Here is an 18,420-nt window from a genome sequence, read left to right as displayed (position 1 = left end):
TCCATCCAACTCAACTGCAAAAAATACAACCTAGCGATACCTACATGTAATGCAAGTCTCAGTCGACGGTATATTTTCGATATCGTTTCATGTTATGTGATATGAAGCAGCTGACTTCATTCGCGGTTCTGATGATGTTGCTCGTAATTAACGGCACATGAACGCGCTCGTGGCTGGATAGGAAACCCCAGAGTGGACTGAACTAGTTGATTACCAGCTTCGTAGAACCGGTTATCCAGACGACCAATGTCGGGGTTAGTTGACGCAGATAGCGAGACGATTTCCTGGGTAAGATGAGGCCTCAGGTTAGCTGTTCAGCATCAGCTACTACGCGATTTATCCCGGTAAAGAGAGAACCAGCTTCATGGTACTAACAACCCTGAGTTAACCCTGAAGCTACCTGGCTGACTCCAGGCCTCAGGTCAGACCTTGAGTCACTCTCCAGGTAACACTCGTGTCTCAGACTAGGCTCACGTCCTCTAAAGGGTTTCAGTGATCACACTCTGAGTATGATTGCTGTGTTTAGAGCTTCTCAAACTTTTCGCACCCAGAGTCCAGTTCAACTGGACAACAACACAGGTTTGAGCACCTTTAGTCCACACTCGGGTCAAACCGCCACGCATTAGTGAAATTCTTTGTCCAATGATTGATTTACAGATGTTCCAGTCACACTAACGCCGAGTTCGGAGATGTTTATCCCTGTTAATCATCTTTTCTTTGCTTCTGGGACCAACTCACATCACAGGAGTTACTGCTCGCTATATTGCCTGCTGCGTCCTGTAGGAAATGAAAAGCCCTCCAGTGAATGACTGCTCAGGTCGCCCGCAGTGTGTACGTTGCAGAGTAAGGAGGCCGGGGGTCAAAGGTCACCGCCTTACCTGTCGTGTAATGACTCCGCGTACGAGGAAAGTGTTTGGGAGAAGAAATGAGAGCCAGAGGCGAACAAACGGATTTGTTTCTATTTAAGGGTTTGGATGCAGTCAAGGTTAAGGGTTAACACATGAATGTAGGTCAGTGGACTGGCTGTGAGTGTGTGTGTGTTTGCAGCCAAGCGTGTGCATCTATATGCAAGTGTGTAACTGTGTGTACATGCAGCATATATGTGAGTGTATGGTGTGTGTGTGTGTGAGTGTGTGTGTGACCTGCTCTTTGTTCCTGTGCTCGGTGCGGTAAGGAGAGTGGACCGTTGACGAGGATTAATGCCCAACATATGGCAACCCTACGGGACACACACACACACACACACACACACACACACACACACACTGCAGTCATTACTCTGAACAAAGAACTGTAAGGCTAATGAGAAGGCGATATCATGTGTCCTTTGCACACACACACACACACACACACACACGTGGCATGGATTCACATGGATACACACACACACACACACACACACACACACACACACACACACACCTTAATGTTGCTTACACATGGATGGATGCAGATGAACACACACACGCACACACACAGACACACACCTGGTACTGTAACATGTATCCATTGTGAGTGTGTATGTGGGAGTTGAAAAGGTAGCGGGGGGTTTGTTGATGGAAAGGCTTTAAGGTTTGAATGCAAACACCTGTGTGTGTGTGTGTGTGTGTGTGTGTGTGTTAGCATGTAAAAGACATAGAGTATAGTGTGTTTCTTGTACAGGTGTGTGTGTGTGTGTGTGTGTGTGTGTGATTGAAGGAGAAAGAGAAGGAGAGGTGAAGCAGAGTTCAGAGGAAAAGTGAAGGTTCATGTTTTCATTTCTTCATGCTCCTCTGCCTCTCCCCCTCTCTCTTTAAGTGTGTGTGTGTGTGTGTCTTTTTCTCACGTACACGATCACACCCCAAAACCTTGTCAAGGCGTTTTCTCTCCACATCCTTTTACACACTTTCTCTCTGCCACTCCCACTGGGATCTGACCGATATACTCACATGTTCCTGAACAGTCCAGTATACACTCCACTCTAGTAACTCTTGTATTATTGGATATTGGATTATCGGACAAGCTATCAACATTCAGTGAGCGGCGTGATGGCAGGTGTCACAGTACACGGCATTTCGCAGGAGGCAACTGATGATTTTTGGGGACATAACGATCAGATGTCATTGAGAAGTAACCAAAAGGCCTAAACTACGCATTGGAGGGATATATTCATCATTTTATTGTTGAGAAGGTCGATGAAAAGCTTAAATTACAAGCCAAAATTTACAGGTCACAGTGTGCGCTTGTGAACCGCATCTCGTTGCCGTCTCCATCAAAGACAACAAGTTAAAGCGCCACTGAAGTTAAGGTTTTTGGCTCAGAATATGAGAAAAGGATAACGGCCTTTTTACCATCTTTACCAAGAGTGTCTCTCCGTTAGTTTGGTGCTACAGTATTTACACTGAATCATTCAGCATAACGTTTGCCAACCTTTGTTATCTCTGCCATTACAGATAAGTTAATGAAGCTAAGCTCCAGAAGTTAACGTTAGCTTAACTAGAGCCCTTTGGACAACAGCTAACAATGATGTACGATCACCAAAGTACAAAACTAGAACAAAATAGGCTAATGAACTCTCAGCAAACAAGCTGACATGATGAACAATACAGGGGCCAATGTTAGGCTAACTTTAGCTAACGTTAGCTTAGGGCGCTGTGAGTTGACGTCATTGAGAATGTCATTCCTGTACTGTTTTCTATCTAGTATGGCATTAATGTTTGCTTCTTTCATTAACTGAAGGAAACGTATCTCAAAGGAGACGTATCTCACGCTCCCTTCCTCTGCTGCCATTTTTTGACTGTGGACTCGTGGGGTGGAAGTGAAGTAGAAGTAGGATCCGCTAGCCTACATCATCGTTTATTTGCTAAATCTGTTTCCATTGCTAAAATTTTTCCTAATATCGATACGCTGACTTTTCCACCCCCTCCAAATGTAAAAACTTTTTTGCGATATTTCTGCCTTTTTTTTTTTTAAATTTTCGGACGTTTCCATTCAAGTTTTTCTTTCCCGCAATTGTTGAAAATGCGAATAAAAATAGGTGGATGGAAACCCAAGTATTGTCTCCTGTGGGGCTCAGCTGTGATGTGGTGGTTCATTTTTACACTGTGATCTTTAGCCTATAGTTCGGCTTTAGCTTCTAACCATAGTTGTGTTTGTGTTTGTTGCCGAGCAGTGGCGGCTGGTTTTGAGCCATGACTCTTTCCATTCTGGCTCCCAATAACGCAACAAGACCACATTTTATGATCCCATAAAGAACCTTTCTTTTACACAACAAGCCTACAATTATGATGTTAGTTAGCTTGGTTAGCATCATGTAGTAAGCTAACTAGGTAGCTGGATGTGCTAATGTTAGCAGCTTATGCTAATGCATATTGCATTTTTTCTCTTGTGTTTTTGATTAAGGAAATTTCAACATAATGTAGTTTTTTTTTTTATACATATATATATATATATATATATATATATATTCTTGAGTTTTATGTCCTAATCCAGGCGAAATAATCATTTTTGGTTTCTTCTGTTCTGTTGTTTTCTGTTCTATTTTCATCCAGTGACACTGTGGTGAAGTCTTGTACAGGTTTTAGTTTTTTGGTCCTCTCTCCCTCTCTCACACTCTAGGTGTAAATGACTTTGGACGGCCATCTGTTACTTAGCCACCCTGCAGAGAGTTGGCCTGCATGCGCTCCTCCTGTGTGTGTGTGTGTGTGTGTGTACGTGTGTGTACCTTCCTTTATGTTTAGCCGCACGTGTGCAGTCACTGTATTCTTGTGTTTGTGTGTGTTTATTTATGCCTACGTGCACATGCATAATACAGTAGGTTATGCATGTGTGTGTGTGTGTGTGACAGAAATAGAGGGGGATTGCTTGTGTTGTCGATGTGTATTCAGGCTCACTTGCACATGTAGAACATGTATTCTTGTGCTTGTGTGTGAGTGTGAGACACTGGTTTACATCAGCGTTAGCATATTTAGCCCCAGTCAACGCTAATGTCTCCTTTGCTGTCCTGCTCATTTCGTTTTAAACCAATCATTTAGCAAAACAATCTACAAATATGCATTTAGGATGCATTCAGACCTAGAGTTGTCTCACTGTGGTGCAAATCAGGGACTGATTTTGTTAGAACTTCGCATAATTGCCTCGTGATTAGTCAGAATTTCCATGCAGGAAGTAAACAAACGTTGCTCTCCACACTGCTAGGTCGAAAATCATTGACCTGAAATACTGAATCATTGATTGATTTGACCTTAAAACAGTCAAAGATACCAACTACTTGTACATTTTTACTGTAGAGTGTAAGATCCCCATATAACACCCAAATTCCCAGAGTTTAGCTCCGGCCCTGGTTGTTAGAGGACTTTTATTGTGAAGCAGCAGGATGCTGAATACTAAATCAAAGTGAACAACTAGTACATGTTATTATGAAAAGCCTTTAGATATCCAGAACACTGTTACTGGTGTCACATAGTGTTGAATTAAGATCAAAGTTCAGTGTTTTTATCACATTATATGCCACTGTCACAAATCAAACATTCGTCTCCATATCTTGGATTCTTCCTCTGTTGTCAGAGCGGAACGACTTGATAAAGATTGAGTTCCTTTCTTGTCCTAAAGTGGGGATATTTTAGGATGTGGCAGCTCCTGCTGTTTCTGCTGGTTGTGGTACTTCGAGGTGTGAAAATGTCACCGAGAAAAGATCGCTTCATTTCCCCCCGGAGACACCGACTCTAAGAACGACCAATCGGATTTCACTCCAGTGTTTTTTGTTGAACTCTCCTGATATCAGCCAATCAGGTGTGACGTCGCTGTCCTGCAGTAAGGGGTATGGTGGAAGTGGAACGACTGTGTGCTCCCTGTGTGGTGTCAGTTTGTGATTTGATTATGTCTGAGCGACCTGCTGGAACATCCAGCTGTCAGCTGCCGCTGCTGAAGTGTCACTCGACCAACAGAGCAACAGACATTTTTAATTTTTCTACAATTAAAAAACAGGTTTTATTATCAGGACACATTTAAAGTGCAAATAATGAAGATTAAAAAAAAAATCACATGCCTCCTCGGTAAACAAAGAATCCAAAAATGGAGAAAATTCTTGATGAGTTGAAGTCATGTCGGGCTGCGCTGAACAACACACATGATAAGCATGCCTCTGCTTATTATGCCATGTGTAAAACTGTTTAAACACAGTGTGTAAGTTTTAGCATAAAGTGAATGTAATCATTATACAGTTTAACATAAAATGATAGGAAGTGAATCAGTCAGGATTCTTATGGCATTTTATCTTTTAAAAATTCAGAGTACGATTAAATATTAATTATCCCCTCCAGGCGTATGCCTTTGGTTGTGTGTGTGAGCATGTGTGTGTCTGTCTGTCCACAACTTATCTCACAAACTACTGGAACAATCAGCCTAATATTTTGTATGCAGATTAGTGACTGTCTTGCATTGTTGTGGTGATTACAATAGTTGAAAAACCTGTTATAAGACCCACCGAGCAGTCCGGTACAGCTCAGTTTGGGACATATTTTTTTAGTTTCCATTGTGAAAAGTAACAGTCAATTGATCCCTCCGTCTCTCCGTAGTCAACGCTGTGACTCTAATTCTGTGTCATAGTAATTAATCTCTCTGTCTCTCCCCCCTCCAGCTCTCGTCCGGGCCGTCCTCCGAAGCGTTGTTCTGGTGCAGGGATCCAGGAAAGCCCCAGGCTGCTGCACCCGGGCCTCCCCGGCCTGCTGTCCCCCAACCTGCTGTCACACACCGGTGAGAGACACAGAGACATATTCTCTCCTCTCTTCCTCCTCTTCATTCCCTCCGTTCATTTATTTATTCACCAGTTTGTTTAACTGGGGCGGTACGGCTCGATACTTTCCTGTGGAAACCATGCATTACCATACATGCATTATTCTGAAAGGAGCCGTTCTGCATGATGAGCCCTGTTACGTTTGGTACTTGTGTGTTCTGGACACCTTTTACACTGGGGTGTCGCCGCTTTTACTCAAGTTAAAGGTCAGAGCACTAGGGCTGCCCCGACTAAGAATTTTCCTAGTTGACCAATAGTCGTCATTTAGGGCCATTAGTCGACTAGTCACCCGCATGTTTACGATATTAATGTAATGATTAAAGGATATATTTTGGTGGTTTGAGTTGAAGGTGTGAGAAAGAATAGTATCAGTCACATTGTTAACACTGTGCTACATTACAGAGAAATACAAAACCGTACTAATGAACCTTCATTAATATAGGCCTATATTTTATCTCCAAGTGCACGTCACACACTGAGCGAGCCGCCTGTTAATGACGCTGTGGGCTAATGGGCATGTAGCTACTTCCATGTTTCAGATGATACGTCATGTTTGTAGTCGACCAATGAAGATGAGTTTACATATCACCTTGGGTTCGTCCTTCACCTTCTCAAAATGATCCCACACTTTGGATTTCCTGCCCGGCATGTTATTAACTAGCCTGTGGAATAACCGCAGGTACCAGCCCTGGAGATTAACCTGACTCCTGTCTGACTGCTGAGCGTGGACACTTCCTGTGTCTGTCCTTTCAAATTAAAGTCACACGTGGTCCAGTCATATAGGTTTGGATCTAAGGTTCATTCTCACTGCTGCGATGTGGAAATGCGGGATGGATTTGCGGAATATTCACGCAGCGCTTTTCTGCGTTTAAACCATACAAACAGGTGCGGTATGGACGCAGTGCGGAATTTCGCATTGTTGTGTTCCAGGTCCACGTACTGTGAACGACTGTGGGTGAACATGGACGAGAGTAGCAGCAGCAGCAGCGAGCTAACGTTTAACAAGCGTCAACATCGACTTTCTTTAGCACTTAGTACTCTCTAATGTCACCAAGCTGGACTGCCAGACGTTGTCCTTTAACTCATTGTTCATAAAATCATCCCGTCTTTTCTCCAAAGGACGGGGTGCTGTGAAATGAGATCTATCGTCCTTTCTCCAATACTTTCCTGCCTGACTGGATTTCGGACTCTCCCGGGTCTGCGCGACTATAAACAAACATTTTCATTGGCCCAGCTGTGTAGCTCCGCCGCCAAATTCAGCGGGGCTCAAAATCTGGGCGGAAACTTTTTTCACCGCAAGAAAGTTCCGCCCCGGTGTACAAACTTCCATAAGAACCCATGAAATTAGCTTTTATATTTTTCCGCGAGAATAATCCGTGCGGATATTCGTCCTCAATGAGAATGGACTTTTATTCTGACAAGGCGCAGCTCCTAACAGAGTTTCACGTTAGCTTTACCAATGAAATTTGCAGACTAATGACCTTTCTAGTCGACTAACGTTTAATATTCAACGTATAATGAATATATTTTTTTGTTGTAGTGTGAGCTGTTGTTAATTTTGTGTATTTACTGGACTCCAAGACGTACGTAAAGATGATTTCAGGCACAGTTTTAGAAAAATGAAACCTGCAATGTAGCTGCCTGAACTTAACCACGAAAAAAAAAGAGAAAACGGTAATTTGCGTTGTTGTGCCGATGTAGCGCGTTTATTTTGAAAGAGACTGTATGTAAATGTTAAATTTCCTGTGAAAACTGACATGTATTTTGAATGAAGACAATGCATGTAACAGGCTGAACTTGACGCGGCGTCCCAGAACGTCTTCAACCAATGCACCCAGGGTACCGTGCGTCGTGCGTGTCGTGTCTGGACGTGGAAAGTCAACGACCAAACGTCGATATGTGACGAGATCGGAGCGAGAATGTGTTGAAAATTCAGACTGTAAAAGACGTCTTTTGTAATGGTGGTCAATGAGGGACATGCAGTACCACAACTGGCCACTAGGACACATTGGCACCGTCTTCCTCAGGCACCTCTTCATTCCTTTAATCTCACTGATTCCTTTCTTCTCCTCTCCCCTCTTTCTCCTTTCATCCCTCCTTTTCTTTTTCCTTTGAATATCAAATGTCCTCCTCCGTTTCTTCTCCTCCCTTTCCTTGTTTCATCTTTCTCTCTGCTGCTGCACCTCTTCCTCTCATCCCTCTTCACCTCTCCTTCCTTTCTTCCATCCTGTCACTAATTTCCTTGTCTTCAGTCCTCCCTGCCTTGCACGCGTATCCATCCTTCTGCCTCTCTCTCCTCCTCCTTCCCTCCTTCTGTACAACCTCCTTATCCTCATCCCTCCATCCCTCCATCCTCACCTTTTCTCTCTGATCCATGAGTGAAAGAAACAGAAGAAGAAAAGAGGGATTTTTCTGTTTCTTTTTGGCACTCAAAGTGAAAATGGATAGAAAGAAAAAGCTGTGAGAGCGAAAGAGGGGAAAAAACGGAGAGAGGGCGAAAGGAGGGATGTCGCCAGAGGAGACGATGAAACCTAAAAACGAGTGCCAAAGAGAGAAAAAGGAGGGAGGCGGAGAGCAAAAGATGGCGGGAAGAAAAGAAAGACAGATTGTTTAGGAGTTGACAGCAAACGAGTGGGGAAAAAAGGAGAAGGAGGGATAAAAGAGACGGATGAATGAATGAAGGTGAAGAACGATAGAGAAAGAAGAGAGAAAGACCTGCAGAGGGAGAGAAAGAGAGGGTGAACGAGTGCAGACTGCATGGTGGTGTGATGAATGACACGTCTCTGGGGTCCCACTCCTCCATCTGTCCATCCCTCCCTCCTCTTTCCCTCCCTCCCTCCCTCTTTTCTTCCCTCCTTCTTTCTCGACTCATCTCCCTCCGTTCTTCCTGCACTCTGTCCTCCTGTCTTCAGTGTTTCCTTTCTGTTCCACCTCTCCTTCATTTTCTTGCCTTCTTTCCACTCACTATCTCCTTCCGTCCTTACCTCATCCTCTCCTTTATTTTCTCTCTACTCTCATCCCTCTCTACCTCCTCCCTCATTTTTTCCATTTCCTTTCCTTTTTCCTCTGTCTCTCTCCTTTCCTCCTCATTCTCACCTTTATCTACCTCCTAGGTTCTTCCTTTTCTTTCTCCCGTTTCTCTCCCTCCTCCCTCGGCTCATTATCTCCTTTACATCCCCCCATGCTTCCTTTCTTTTGCCTCTCTTGTTTATCTCCCCGTCTTTCTCCTTTCCTTCTTTCCTCCCCTCTGTCCTTCATTCCCTCATTCTCTCCATCACCTCCTACCTTCCTTCCTTTTGACTCTATCCCTCCTTTCCCATCTTGTTTAGTTCTTTCCTTCTTCCTCCTCGACTCATCTCCTGTCCCCTTTTTTCATTCTCATCTTTCTTTTCTCTCTATGTCCCCTTTTATCTACTTCCTTCCTTCTGTCCTTCCTCCCCATTCCCTCCTTTATTTCCTTCCCTTCCTAGTCTCCTCCCTTTTTTTCCTCCTTCTTCCTTGACTCATCTCCTGTCCCTTTATCTACTTTCTTCTTTCATTTCATCCTTCCTTCCCTCATTCTCTCCTTTATTTCCTTCCCCTCCGAACCTCCTACCTTTTTACTCTCTCCCTCAGTTCCCTCCTTTATTTCCTTCCTTCCTTCCTCCCTCCTTCCTCCTCGACTCATCTCCTGTCCCCTTTTTTCATTCTCATCTGTCTTTTCTCTGTATGTCCCCTTTTATCTCCTTCCTTCCTTCCTTTTGACCCTCTCCCTCCTTTCCTTACCTTTCTTCTTTCCTCCTTCCTCCTGGACTCATTCCCCTCCCTTTGTCATTTTCTTCTTTCTTTTCTCCATGTCCCCTTTTTTTGTAATTCCTTCCTTCCTTGCATCCTTCCTTCCCTCTTTCTCTCCTTTATTTACTTCCCTTCCTACCCTCCTGACTTTTGACTCTCTCTCCTTTCCCTTCTTCTTTTCTTCCCTCCTTCTTCCTCGACTCATCTCCTGTGCCCTTTTTTCGCTCTCATCTTTCCTTTCTCTTTATGTCTCCTTTTATCCACTTCCTTCCTTCCTTTCGACCTTCCTCCCCATTCCCTCCTTTCTTTCCTTCCCCTCCTGGTCTCCTTCCTTCCTTTTTTTCCTCCTTCTTCCTTGACTGATCCCCCCTCCCTTGTCCCCTTTTACCTACTTCCTTCCTTCATTCCTTCCTTCCTTCCTTTGATCATTCTTCCCCCATTCCCTCCTTTATTTCCTTCCCTTCCTAGTCTCCTTCCTTTCTGTCCTCCATCTTCCTTGACTCATCTCCTGCCCCTTTTTATCTACTATCTTCTTTCCATTCATCCTTCCCTCATTCCCTCCTTTATTTCCTTCCCCTCCTACCCTCCTTCCTTCTGACTCTCTCCCTCCTTTCCCTTCTTCTTTCCCTCACTTCCTAGTCTCCTTCCTTCATTCCTCCTTCTTCTTCGACTCATCTCCCGTCCCCTTTTTTCGCTCTCATCTTTCCTTTCTCTATGTCTCCTTTTATCCACTTCCTTCCTTCCTTTTGACTCTCTCCCTCCTTTCCTTACCTGTCTTCTTTCCTCCTTCCTCCTCAACTCATCTTCCTCCCTTTTCTCTATCCTCTTTCTTATCTTTCTATGCCCCCTTTTATCTACTTCCTTCCTTCCTTTCATCCTTCCTTCCCTTATTCTTTCCTCTCTTTCCTTCCCTTCCTGGTCTCCTTCCTTTTAACTCTCTCCCTCCTTTCCCTTCCTCTTTCCTTCCCTCCTTCCTCCTTGACTTATCTCCCTGCCCCTGTCATTTCTACATCCCCTTTTTCCTTTCCTTCTTCACTCACTTCCTCTCTACCTCCTTTCTTTTCCTTCTTCTTTATTTTTCCTCCCTTTCTTTCCACTGCCCTTTTTATCTCCCTTGCCTCCTTCCTTTTTACCCTTCCTCTCACTTCCTATCTTTTTTTGCTTTGTTCCTTCCCTTCCTTATTCTCTCCTTATTTATCTTCCTTCCTCCCTTCTTCCTTGACTCCTCTCCTTACTATCTTTCTGCACTCTGTCGTTCCTGTGTCCTTTTTCCTTTCCACCTTCCTTCTCTTCCTCTCTGCCTGTTTATTTCTTTTCCTTTCCTTCATCATGATGCCTCCTTTGTTTTTCCTTCTTCTACCTCCCTTCGCCTCCTGTCTCCTTTGATCCTCCCTCCTTCATTTTACCATCCTTTTTGCTTCCTATTCTTCTCCCTCACCCTCCTTTCCTCCCTTCTTCCATCCTTCCTTCCCTGTCTTTCACATCTCACCTTATACACACACCTTCATTTCCTTCTCCTCCACCTCCTTTTTCCCTCCTTTTTATCTCCTCTTCCTTTCACTTTTTCTGTTCTAGTTTCCCCTCCTTCCTTACCTCCTTTTACTCTTCCTCTTTGCTCTCCTTCCTCCTCTCTGTTTCCCCTCTTTCCCTCTCTTTCATTTCCAACCTGCCATTTGGCTCTCTCTTTTCTTCCTCTTCTCCATCGCCTCCTTTGCTGTCTCCTTCTCTCCTTCCTGCCCTCTGTGAGTGCCTCCTTCTTCATCCTTTCATTTCTAACCTTTTCCAACTTCCTCCTCTATGCCCCTCCCTTCCTCTCACTCTTCATCTCTCTTTCATCTCCTTAATTTTTCTCCTCTCCTCTCCTTTCCCTCCTTCCATCCTTCCCTCGTCCCCTTGACAGTGACTGTTGGCCTCCTTCTCTCTCCCCCTCTTTCTCTCCAGGATAAATAAAACATGGTTGTGTTTAGTGACATATGGACACAGCTCACTGTGGCATACTAATGACACACACACACACACACACACACACACACACACACACACACACATTACTGACGGCACATACACATCAGGTATGTGTGTTTCTGTGTGTGTGTGTGTGCGTGTGTGTGTGTGCGCAGAAGTGTGTGTGTGTGTTTGTCGAACATTAGTGGAACCCAGAGAAAACATTTGCTCACTTATGATCGCTCATTAGCTCACACACACACACACACACACACACACATGCGTGCAGTACATATATACAACACACACTCACACACACACACACACACACACACTTGGCAGTTGTCGGATGTCGCATTCCGCCTCACACACACACACACGCACACACAGGCATGCACACACGCAGAGTCGGTCGTCTTAGCGGCCCTGCGTCCATGGAGACACCACGTTGCCGGGGGAGACGGGCTGTTGTTTACGACCTCGCGGGCGCCACGGCGATGGGGGGCATCAGCCAATCACAGATGGACATTTATCACACTGTTAGAAAACACACAGAGTGAGCGGAGGAGAGGGAGAGTTCGGAGAAAATGGTGAGAAGGGAGCAAAGGATGAAGAGAGGAGGGAGAGATGAAGAGAGGAGGAGGGAAAGGTTGTTGGTGAGACTGAAGGTGGATGATCGGAGGTGTTTCGGGAAAAATGGAAGAAGAAAAATCAAAGAAGGGAGGATAAAGAAAGAAAGGAGGAAAGACATTTTGAAATAAGAGGAAGAAAAGAAGGAAGTAAGATGCAAAGAAGATAAAAATGATGGAAGGAAGAACTGAGGAGAGATAAAAGGTGAAGAGGGAACGCTAGAGATGAGGAGGAGGAAGAAGAGGGAGAAGGGAGAAAGGAAAACTAGGTGGTTGTTGATGAGATGGAAAGTGGAAGAAGAAAGATGTTTTGGGAAAGAATGGAAAAAGAAAGACTGAAAACGGAGACCCAGGAGTAGAAATGGAAGAGAAAGAGGGGTGAAAGAAGAAGGGAGGATAAAGAAGAAGATGGGAGGAAATGAGACACTGGAAAAAAAAAGATGAAAGAAGGAAGAAACTTTGTAAGAAGAGGAAGAAAAACAGAGATGGAGATGGAAAGAAGGCAAGAAAAGGTGAGGAGGGCAGGATAAAGAGATGAGAGGAATGAAAATGGAATAAAAATTGAAGGAGGAGAGGTAGAGAAAGAAGAGAAAGGGGTGAATGAAGAAAGAGTAAAGAAGAAGATGGGAGGAAGTGAGACGTTGGATAAGAGTGAAAGAAGGAAGAACTATCGTAAAAAAGATGAAGACAAACTGTAAAACAAAGGGAGGAAGTAAGATGCAAAGGCAAGATAGATAGAGAACGGAGGGAAGAAATGAAAGAACAAAAGATGAGGAGGGGAAGATAAGAAATAAGGAGGAAGAAGGAGGGAATCGGTGGTTGTTGTCGGAAGGGAGGACATCTTGGCAAAAAAATGGAAGACGAAAAAGTGAAGGAAGAGGATCCAGGGGTAGGGATGGGATCGAAAGAGGGGTGTAAGAAGAAGGGAGGGTAAAGAAGATGGGTGAACATGGGACTAAGTGGGAATAAGATAAAAGGAAGAACGGTGGAAAGAAACTTTGATAGAAAGAAAGGATAGAAAGAAAAGATGGAAGAACAGAGGGAGGAAATAAGATGTATAGAAGATAAAAATGATTGAAGGAAGGAAGAACGGAGGAGATAGACGAGGTGAGGAAGGAAAGACAAAGATGACCTAGAGGTAGAGATATGAGAGAAATAGGGGTGAAAGAAGAAGGGAGGATAAAGAAGAAGATGACAGGAAGTGAGACGCCAGAAAAAGGTGCGAGAATTAAAAACTTCAGAAAGAAAGGTGGAAAGAAATCTTGAAATAAGAGGAAGAAAGAAAAGACGTAAAACAAAGGTGGAAGTTGAAGAAACAGAGGGAGGAAGTAAGACGTATAGAAGGGTTAGAACTGAGGAGAGAGATGAGGTGAGGAAGGAAAGACAGAGAGATGAGGAGGAAGAAGAGGAAAGGAGGAAGGGAAAACGAGGTGGTTGTTGACGAGATGGAAGGTGGAAGAGAACCTAGAGGAAGGGATATGAGAGAAAGACGAGTGAAAGAAGAAGGGGGGATAAAGAAGAAGATGGGAGGAAATAAGACTCGAGAAAAAGGTGAAAGAAGGAAGAACTTCAGAATGACATCAGGAAATACATTTTGAGAGGAGGAAGACCAAAAAGATGTGAAACAAAGGAAGGAAGATGCAAAGGGAAGATAAAAAGATGAAAGGATAGACGGAAGAAACGATAAGAGAGCAAAAGGTTAAAGATGAGGAGAAAGAAGAAGGAAAAAAGAGTGAAAACGATGTGGTTGTTGGTGAGATGGAAGGTGGAGGAAGGGAGACGTTTTAGGAAAAAGGAGGATGACCTAGAGGTAGAGAAGAGAAAGAGGCGGTGAAAGAAGAAGGTAGGTTAAAGAAAAAGATGAAAGGAAATGAGGAGCCAGAAAAAAGAGCAAGAAGTAAAAAAAAAAAATTCAGAAAGAAATTTTGTAAGATGAATAAAGAAAAAGACGTAAAACAGAGATCGAAGTTGAAGAAACAGGAAGATAAAGAGATGAACGTAAAAGTCCACTTATCAAGCACCAGTACGTGACGAGTTGGGAGTGCACCCAAAGGTTCTTTCACCTAAAGAGCACCTGAGTGGGAATCATCCTTTTATTCCCAGCGCCGTCTGCGGCCAAAGAGCATGTCGATCCAGCCTTCATTGAATAGCCTTGAGAGGTTGGTTCAATCGAGCTCAAGTTTGTTCGCCCCCTGAGTGCGGTTCGTTTGAGCAGGTGTGCACCAAAACAGCCGGACCAAGACCCTCTTGAAGAGGTGATCTCAGTCCGATTGCAAACGAACTCTGGTGGTGAGAACGTGTTCCGACCTCGTTTTCAAACTGTATGGTTTGACTAAAATGAACAATGACAGCAATATAGTCCACGATGAGCAGCGCTAAAATCAACCTGCGTAGTTGTCCCTCCATTGTGACATTAGAAAGTGTCACATTTATCTTGCAAGTGTACTCTTCTTCAACGTTTGCTTTACTTCCTGGATTTTTCCCCACATGGAAATTCTGACCAATCAAGAGCAGCTTTCTCACACAAGGCATTTGATCTGGTCCTCTTGTAAATGCTGCCGTGAGAACACGAACCAGCTCTAGGCAGTTATACAACTTTGTGACAAAATGAGTCCCTGATTCAGACCAGAGGAGACCACTGTAGGTCTGACAGCACCCTGAGACAGAAATGGAATAACAGAGGGAGAGAGTAAGACGTAAAGGAAGGAGGGATTGAGGAAAGAGAGCAAAAGATTGAAGGAAGGGAAACTGCAAAGAGAGACGATGGTGGTAACGGAGGATGAAAGATAAAAGGTGGACGAAGTAAAGACGTAAACAAGAGACAAATAGTTGACGGCCGACGGAGCGAAAGGAAGGAAAAGATGGCAAAAAAAGAAGAAGTGGATTAAACAGAGAAAGACAGGAGAACGAGGGAGGAGGCATAAAGGACAACAAGAGAGTGATATCAGTTTAATTGGCCTCATCTTCCTTAACAAAGAAGCTGTGATGATAAGCGTGGGAGTGTGTGTGTGTGTGTGTGTGTGTGTGTGTGTGTGGTAACCTATGCAGGGTGCTGCGGCACTCATTTGACTTGTTAATTCACTTCAAAAACAGCTCAATGGTTCGCCTTGTCTTCTAACACACACACACACACACACACACACACATACACACTTCACACACTTTGGCTGCGGAGACACATAAACACAACTACAGACACTTCTCACACACACACACACACACACACACACACACACTTCTTCCAAAACACAAATACACTTTGACACACATACAGTACATAAACACATTTTTGGCACAAACAGTGATAAACATAAACACATCTGGAGCATGAGCACACACACACACACACACACACACACACACACATGAATACTCTGTGTAGGTTACAGATGAAGTGCTTTCAATCTTGTCCTGAAAAGAATACACTCATCTGAGGACTCTTATGTGCACCTGCAGAGAGAGAGAGGAGAGAAGGGAGGGTGGGAGATGGAGGGGGAGATGAAGAGGGAGGAGGAGGAGGAGGAAGGGAGGAGGGCTGAAGAGGACTAAAGTGACATTAAGTCCTTTTCATCTCTCCTCCTCTCCTGTTTCCTTCCACCCCCTGCATCACGTTTTCACGCTTTTTTCCATACTCGACTAAACACGCACACACACACACACACACACACACACACACACACACACACACACACACACACGTGTTCAGTGGCTGTTAGCGCCCCCCTCTGGTTGAGTTTGTTACTGAGGAAATTAAAGTGAGCATCAGCTGTTTCCGCTCTTTACAGGGTCAGTTATACGGCAGTGATATGTGTAACAAAGTCAAATGTACCGAAATCTGTTTCAGTTGTTTTCTCCTGACGCTCTCAGGCCTCCGCAGTCGACATGTGGAGCGTCTGATACTCACGTTTCTGTACCCCTTCACGTTCACCTTTGGCGGGGGGCACAACCTCACACATTTTAGCTACAGATCAACTGTTCACTAACAAAGACCACGCCAATAGAGTTATAGTTTGCAGTTAGTTTATTACGTGTAATCGATGATGGGAATGAGGGTCGAAAGGATGGAGGGATGATGGAGGGATGAGGGTATGTAGAGACAGAGAAGGAAGGAAGGTGGGGGGATGACGTGAGAAATTAGGGTGGCGGACATGTGGAGGGTAGAATCGATGGGGGTTCGGAGTTGGCTGAAGGGAAGGGAACGAAACCAGGGAAGTTGAGAAAGAGTGGGGGAGTCATCTCTTCACTATTTTACTATGGACAGACCCATTGAGGGAGAAAAGGGAGAGATTACAGCAAATAGAAGAACGGAGAAAAGGGGTTTTCTGGGGGAGGGATGTGAGAACGGAGTCAAAGGGCAGGGAAACGGGTAAGGTGTGCTTCAATACTTCTGGTGCGGAGATGGATCAGATTGAGGCGTCGTCTTTGTTCCCCAACTTACTTTTGAAACTTAATTTGTTTTTGTTTTTTCTAGAACTTACCTTTCTCCTACCATTGCACCCGAGACGTGGTGTCTATATACTATAGGTCTTCATCTACATCAGGGGTAGGATAGGTATCTGTATAGATATCCATCCCTCTGTTAAGGCCCGAACATACTCGGGCGGAACGTACGCGGAATGGACTCCGCGGAGGTCCGCGCGGACTCAGAGCGGACGTCCGCAAGCCTTGTGCACGCAAAGATCAGATTTTACGACCGTGCGGACTCCGCTCCGCGCACCAGTGATTGCTTGGCATGTATTTTTCACATCGCGGGGATTTTTCACGGACATTTTTACAGGAAACTACAACGCGGAAGTGCGCTCGACTATGAAAGCCCGAATGACTGCGGACATTACTCGCGGAGTCCATTCCGCTTATAGTACGCCCGAGTATGTTCAGGCCTTAAGTCTATCATCAGTATTCAATGGTTGGACCCATACACGTACATAGATTGGGTAACCTAGACCACATGTCAAAGTATGAGTACTGAATGTATGAATATTGACAAGACTGAAACTGTGTCAATAAGACACCTGACAAATTAAAAATACAACGCATGTCTCATTTAATTAGGGACATTAGTTCAAACTGAACATAAGTTTGAAGTGGAAAAATAGAGAAAATGCACTCACACCGCGCTACAGCTGACGCCGCTGTGTGGACATTTTATCAAGCCTAGCTAACACCTGCTGGGAGTTGGTTACATAGTTTTAAACAAAGCTGTGTTTTAGGCAACAACACATTAATGGTCGGATTCGGTGAGTCACAATGACAGCTCAGTGATTGAAAAACAAGTGTGACAAAGAAATTTACTTGTGTCGGCTGAAAACACTCAGCTGAAACGCGTCCGGTCTCTGTGGAACTTTGCCTGTCACCGTGTGGCGGTATTGTCGTCAACTGGACGGGAGCGCAAAAGGATCGACCCTGTGTAACCACATAAAAAGTCCATGTTACAATTTACCTCGCGTTAAGTTGTGCCCGTCGCTCCGTCACGTATAAAGGGGCGTCTTTGCCTCCCCCCTTTTGCTGTTGTACACCATGGCAGAGGTAAGCCACATTGTTCTCGTAGTCACATCCATGTTTTAGCGCTGTTGAGCTGTTTATAAGTTCAGTCTTCAGCCTAAACTTATTGTATAATATGCTAACGTATTCCTGTGTCACTTAATTTGTGTAGGGGCTCGAGTTATATGGTCGTAATTGACGTAATTTTTACCTCTTGCTGTCAGTTGTCGGGAATAAACAGAGATCGACTCCAAAGATATCAACAGTCTGGGCCAGGGGTCGCGTTATCCGGATATTCTCGGTCATTGACTGTTTTTTTATAACAACGACCGGAAAATCTGAAGGCCTTCGGTCATTTTGACCGGTTGCAATTAGAGAGCACTGAGTGAGGAACGTGAGGAGAAAATACCGTGTTTATAATTTAAAATAACACAACAATGCATAACCGAACGCATTTTTCAATACCCTAATCACTTCATTACAATTTTAATTTTGTTTCACTGAGCCTACAGGCATAACTACATAACGCCCTGGACACACCGGACGCATTAGTGACGCGTTAGTGCCGTCCGGTGTGTCGAGGGCGAAGCCTAATGGCACGGGTGTGTGGATGTCTGTTCATCTTTTCGTTCATGTCCTTATTAATGCACACTTTAAAACTTGCTTGTTGGATTTATTAAAAACGAACGAATGAAAACTAAATGTCTTTGAATATCTTTATTATCATTTAAAAACGAAAATTAAAATGACCGGTAAAAATAGATTATGACCTGATTTTTATGACCCTGTCAGTCAAAATGACTGGCGACAAAAAAGTCT

General features: G+C 44.2%; 1 protein-coding gene across 1 annotated transcript in view; it reads left to right on the top strand.

Moving 5' to 3' along the window:
* dachb (dachshund b) overlaps positions 1-18,420 on the top strand; it is a 141,092-nt gene that overhangs the window by 63,450 nt on the left and 59,222 nt on the right. The window contains exon 2 of the mRNA XM_049568043.1: positions 5,618-5,733. Within this exon, the coding sequence (XP_049424000.1) occupies positions 5,618-5,733 (116 nt within the window). The remainder of the gene's footprint in view (positions 1-5,617; positions 5,734-18,420) is intronic.

Source organism: Epinephelus fuscoguttatus, linkage group LG23 (assembly GCF_011397635.1).
Source record: "Epinephelus fuscoguttatus linkage group LG23, E.fuscoguttatus.final_Chr_v1".
Lineage (NCBI taxonomy): Eukaryota > Metazoa > Chordata > Actinopteri > Perciformes > Serranidae > Epinephelus > Epinephelus fuscoguttatus.
The sequence above is the reverse complement of the archived record's forward strand: the minus strand, read 5'-3'. Positions and strand labels throughout refer to the sequence as shown.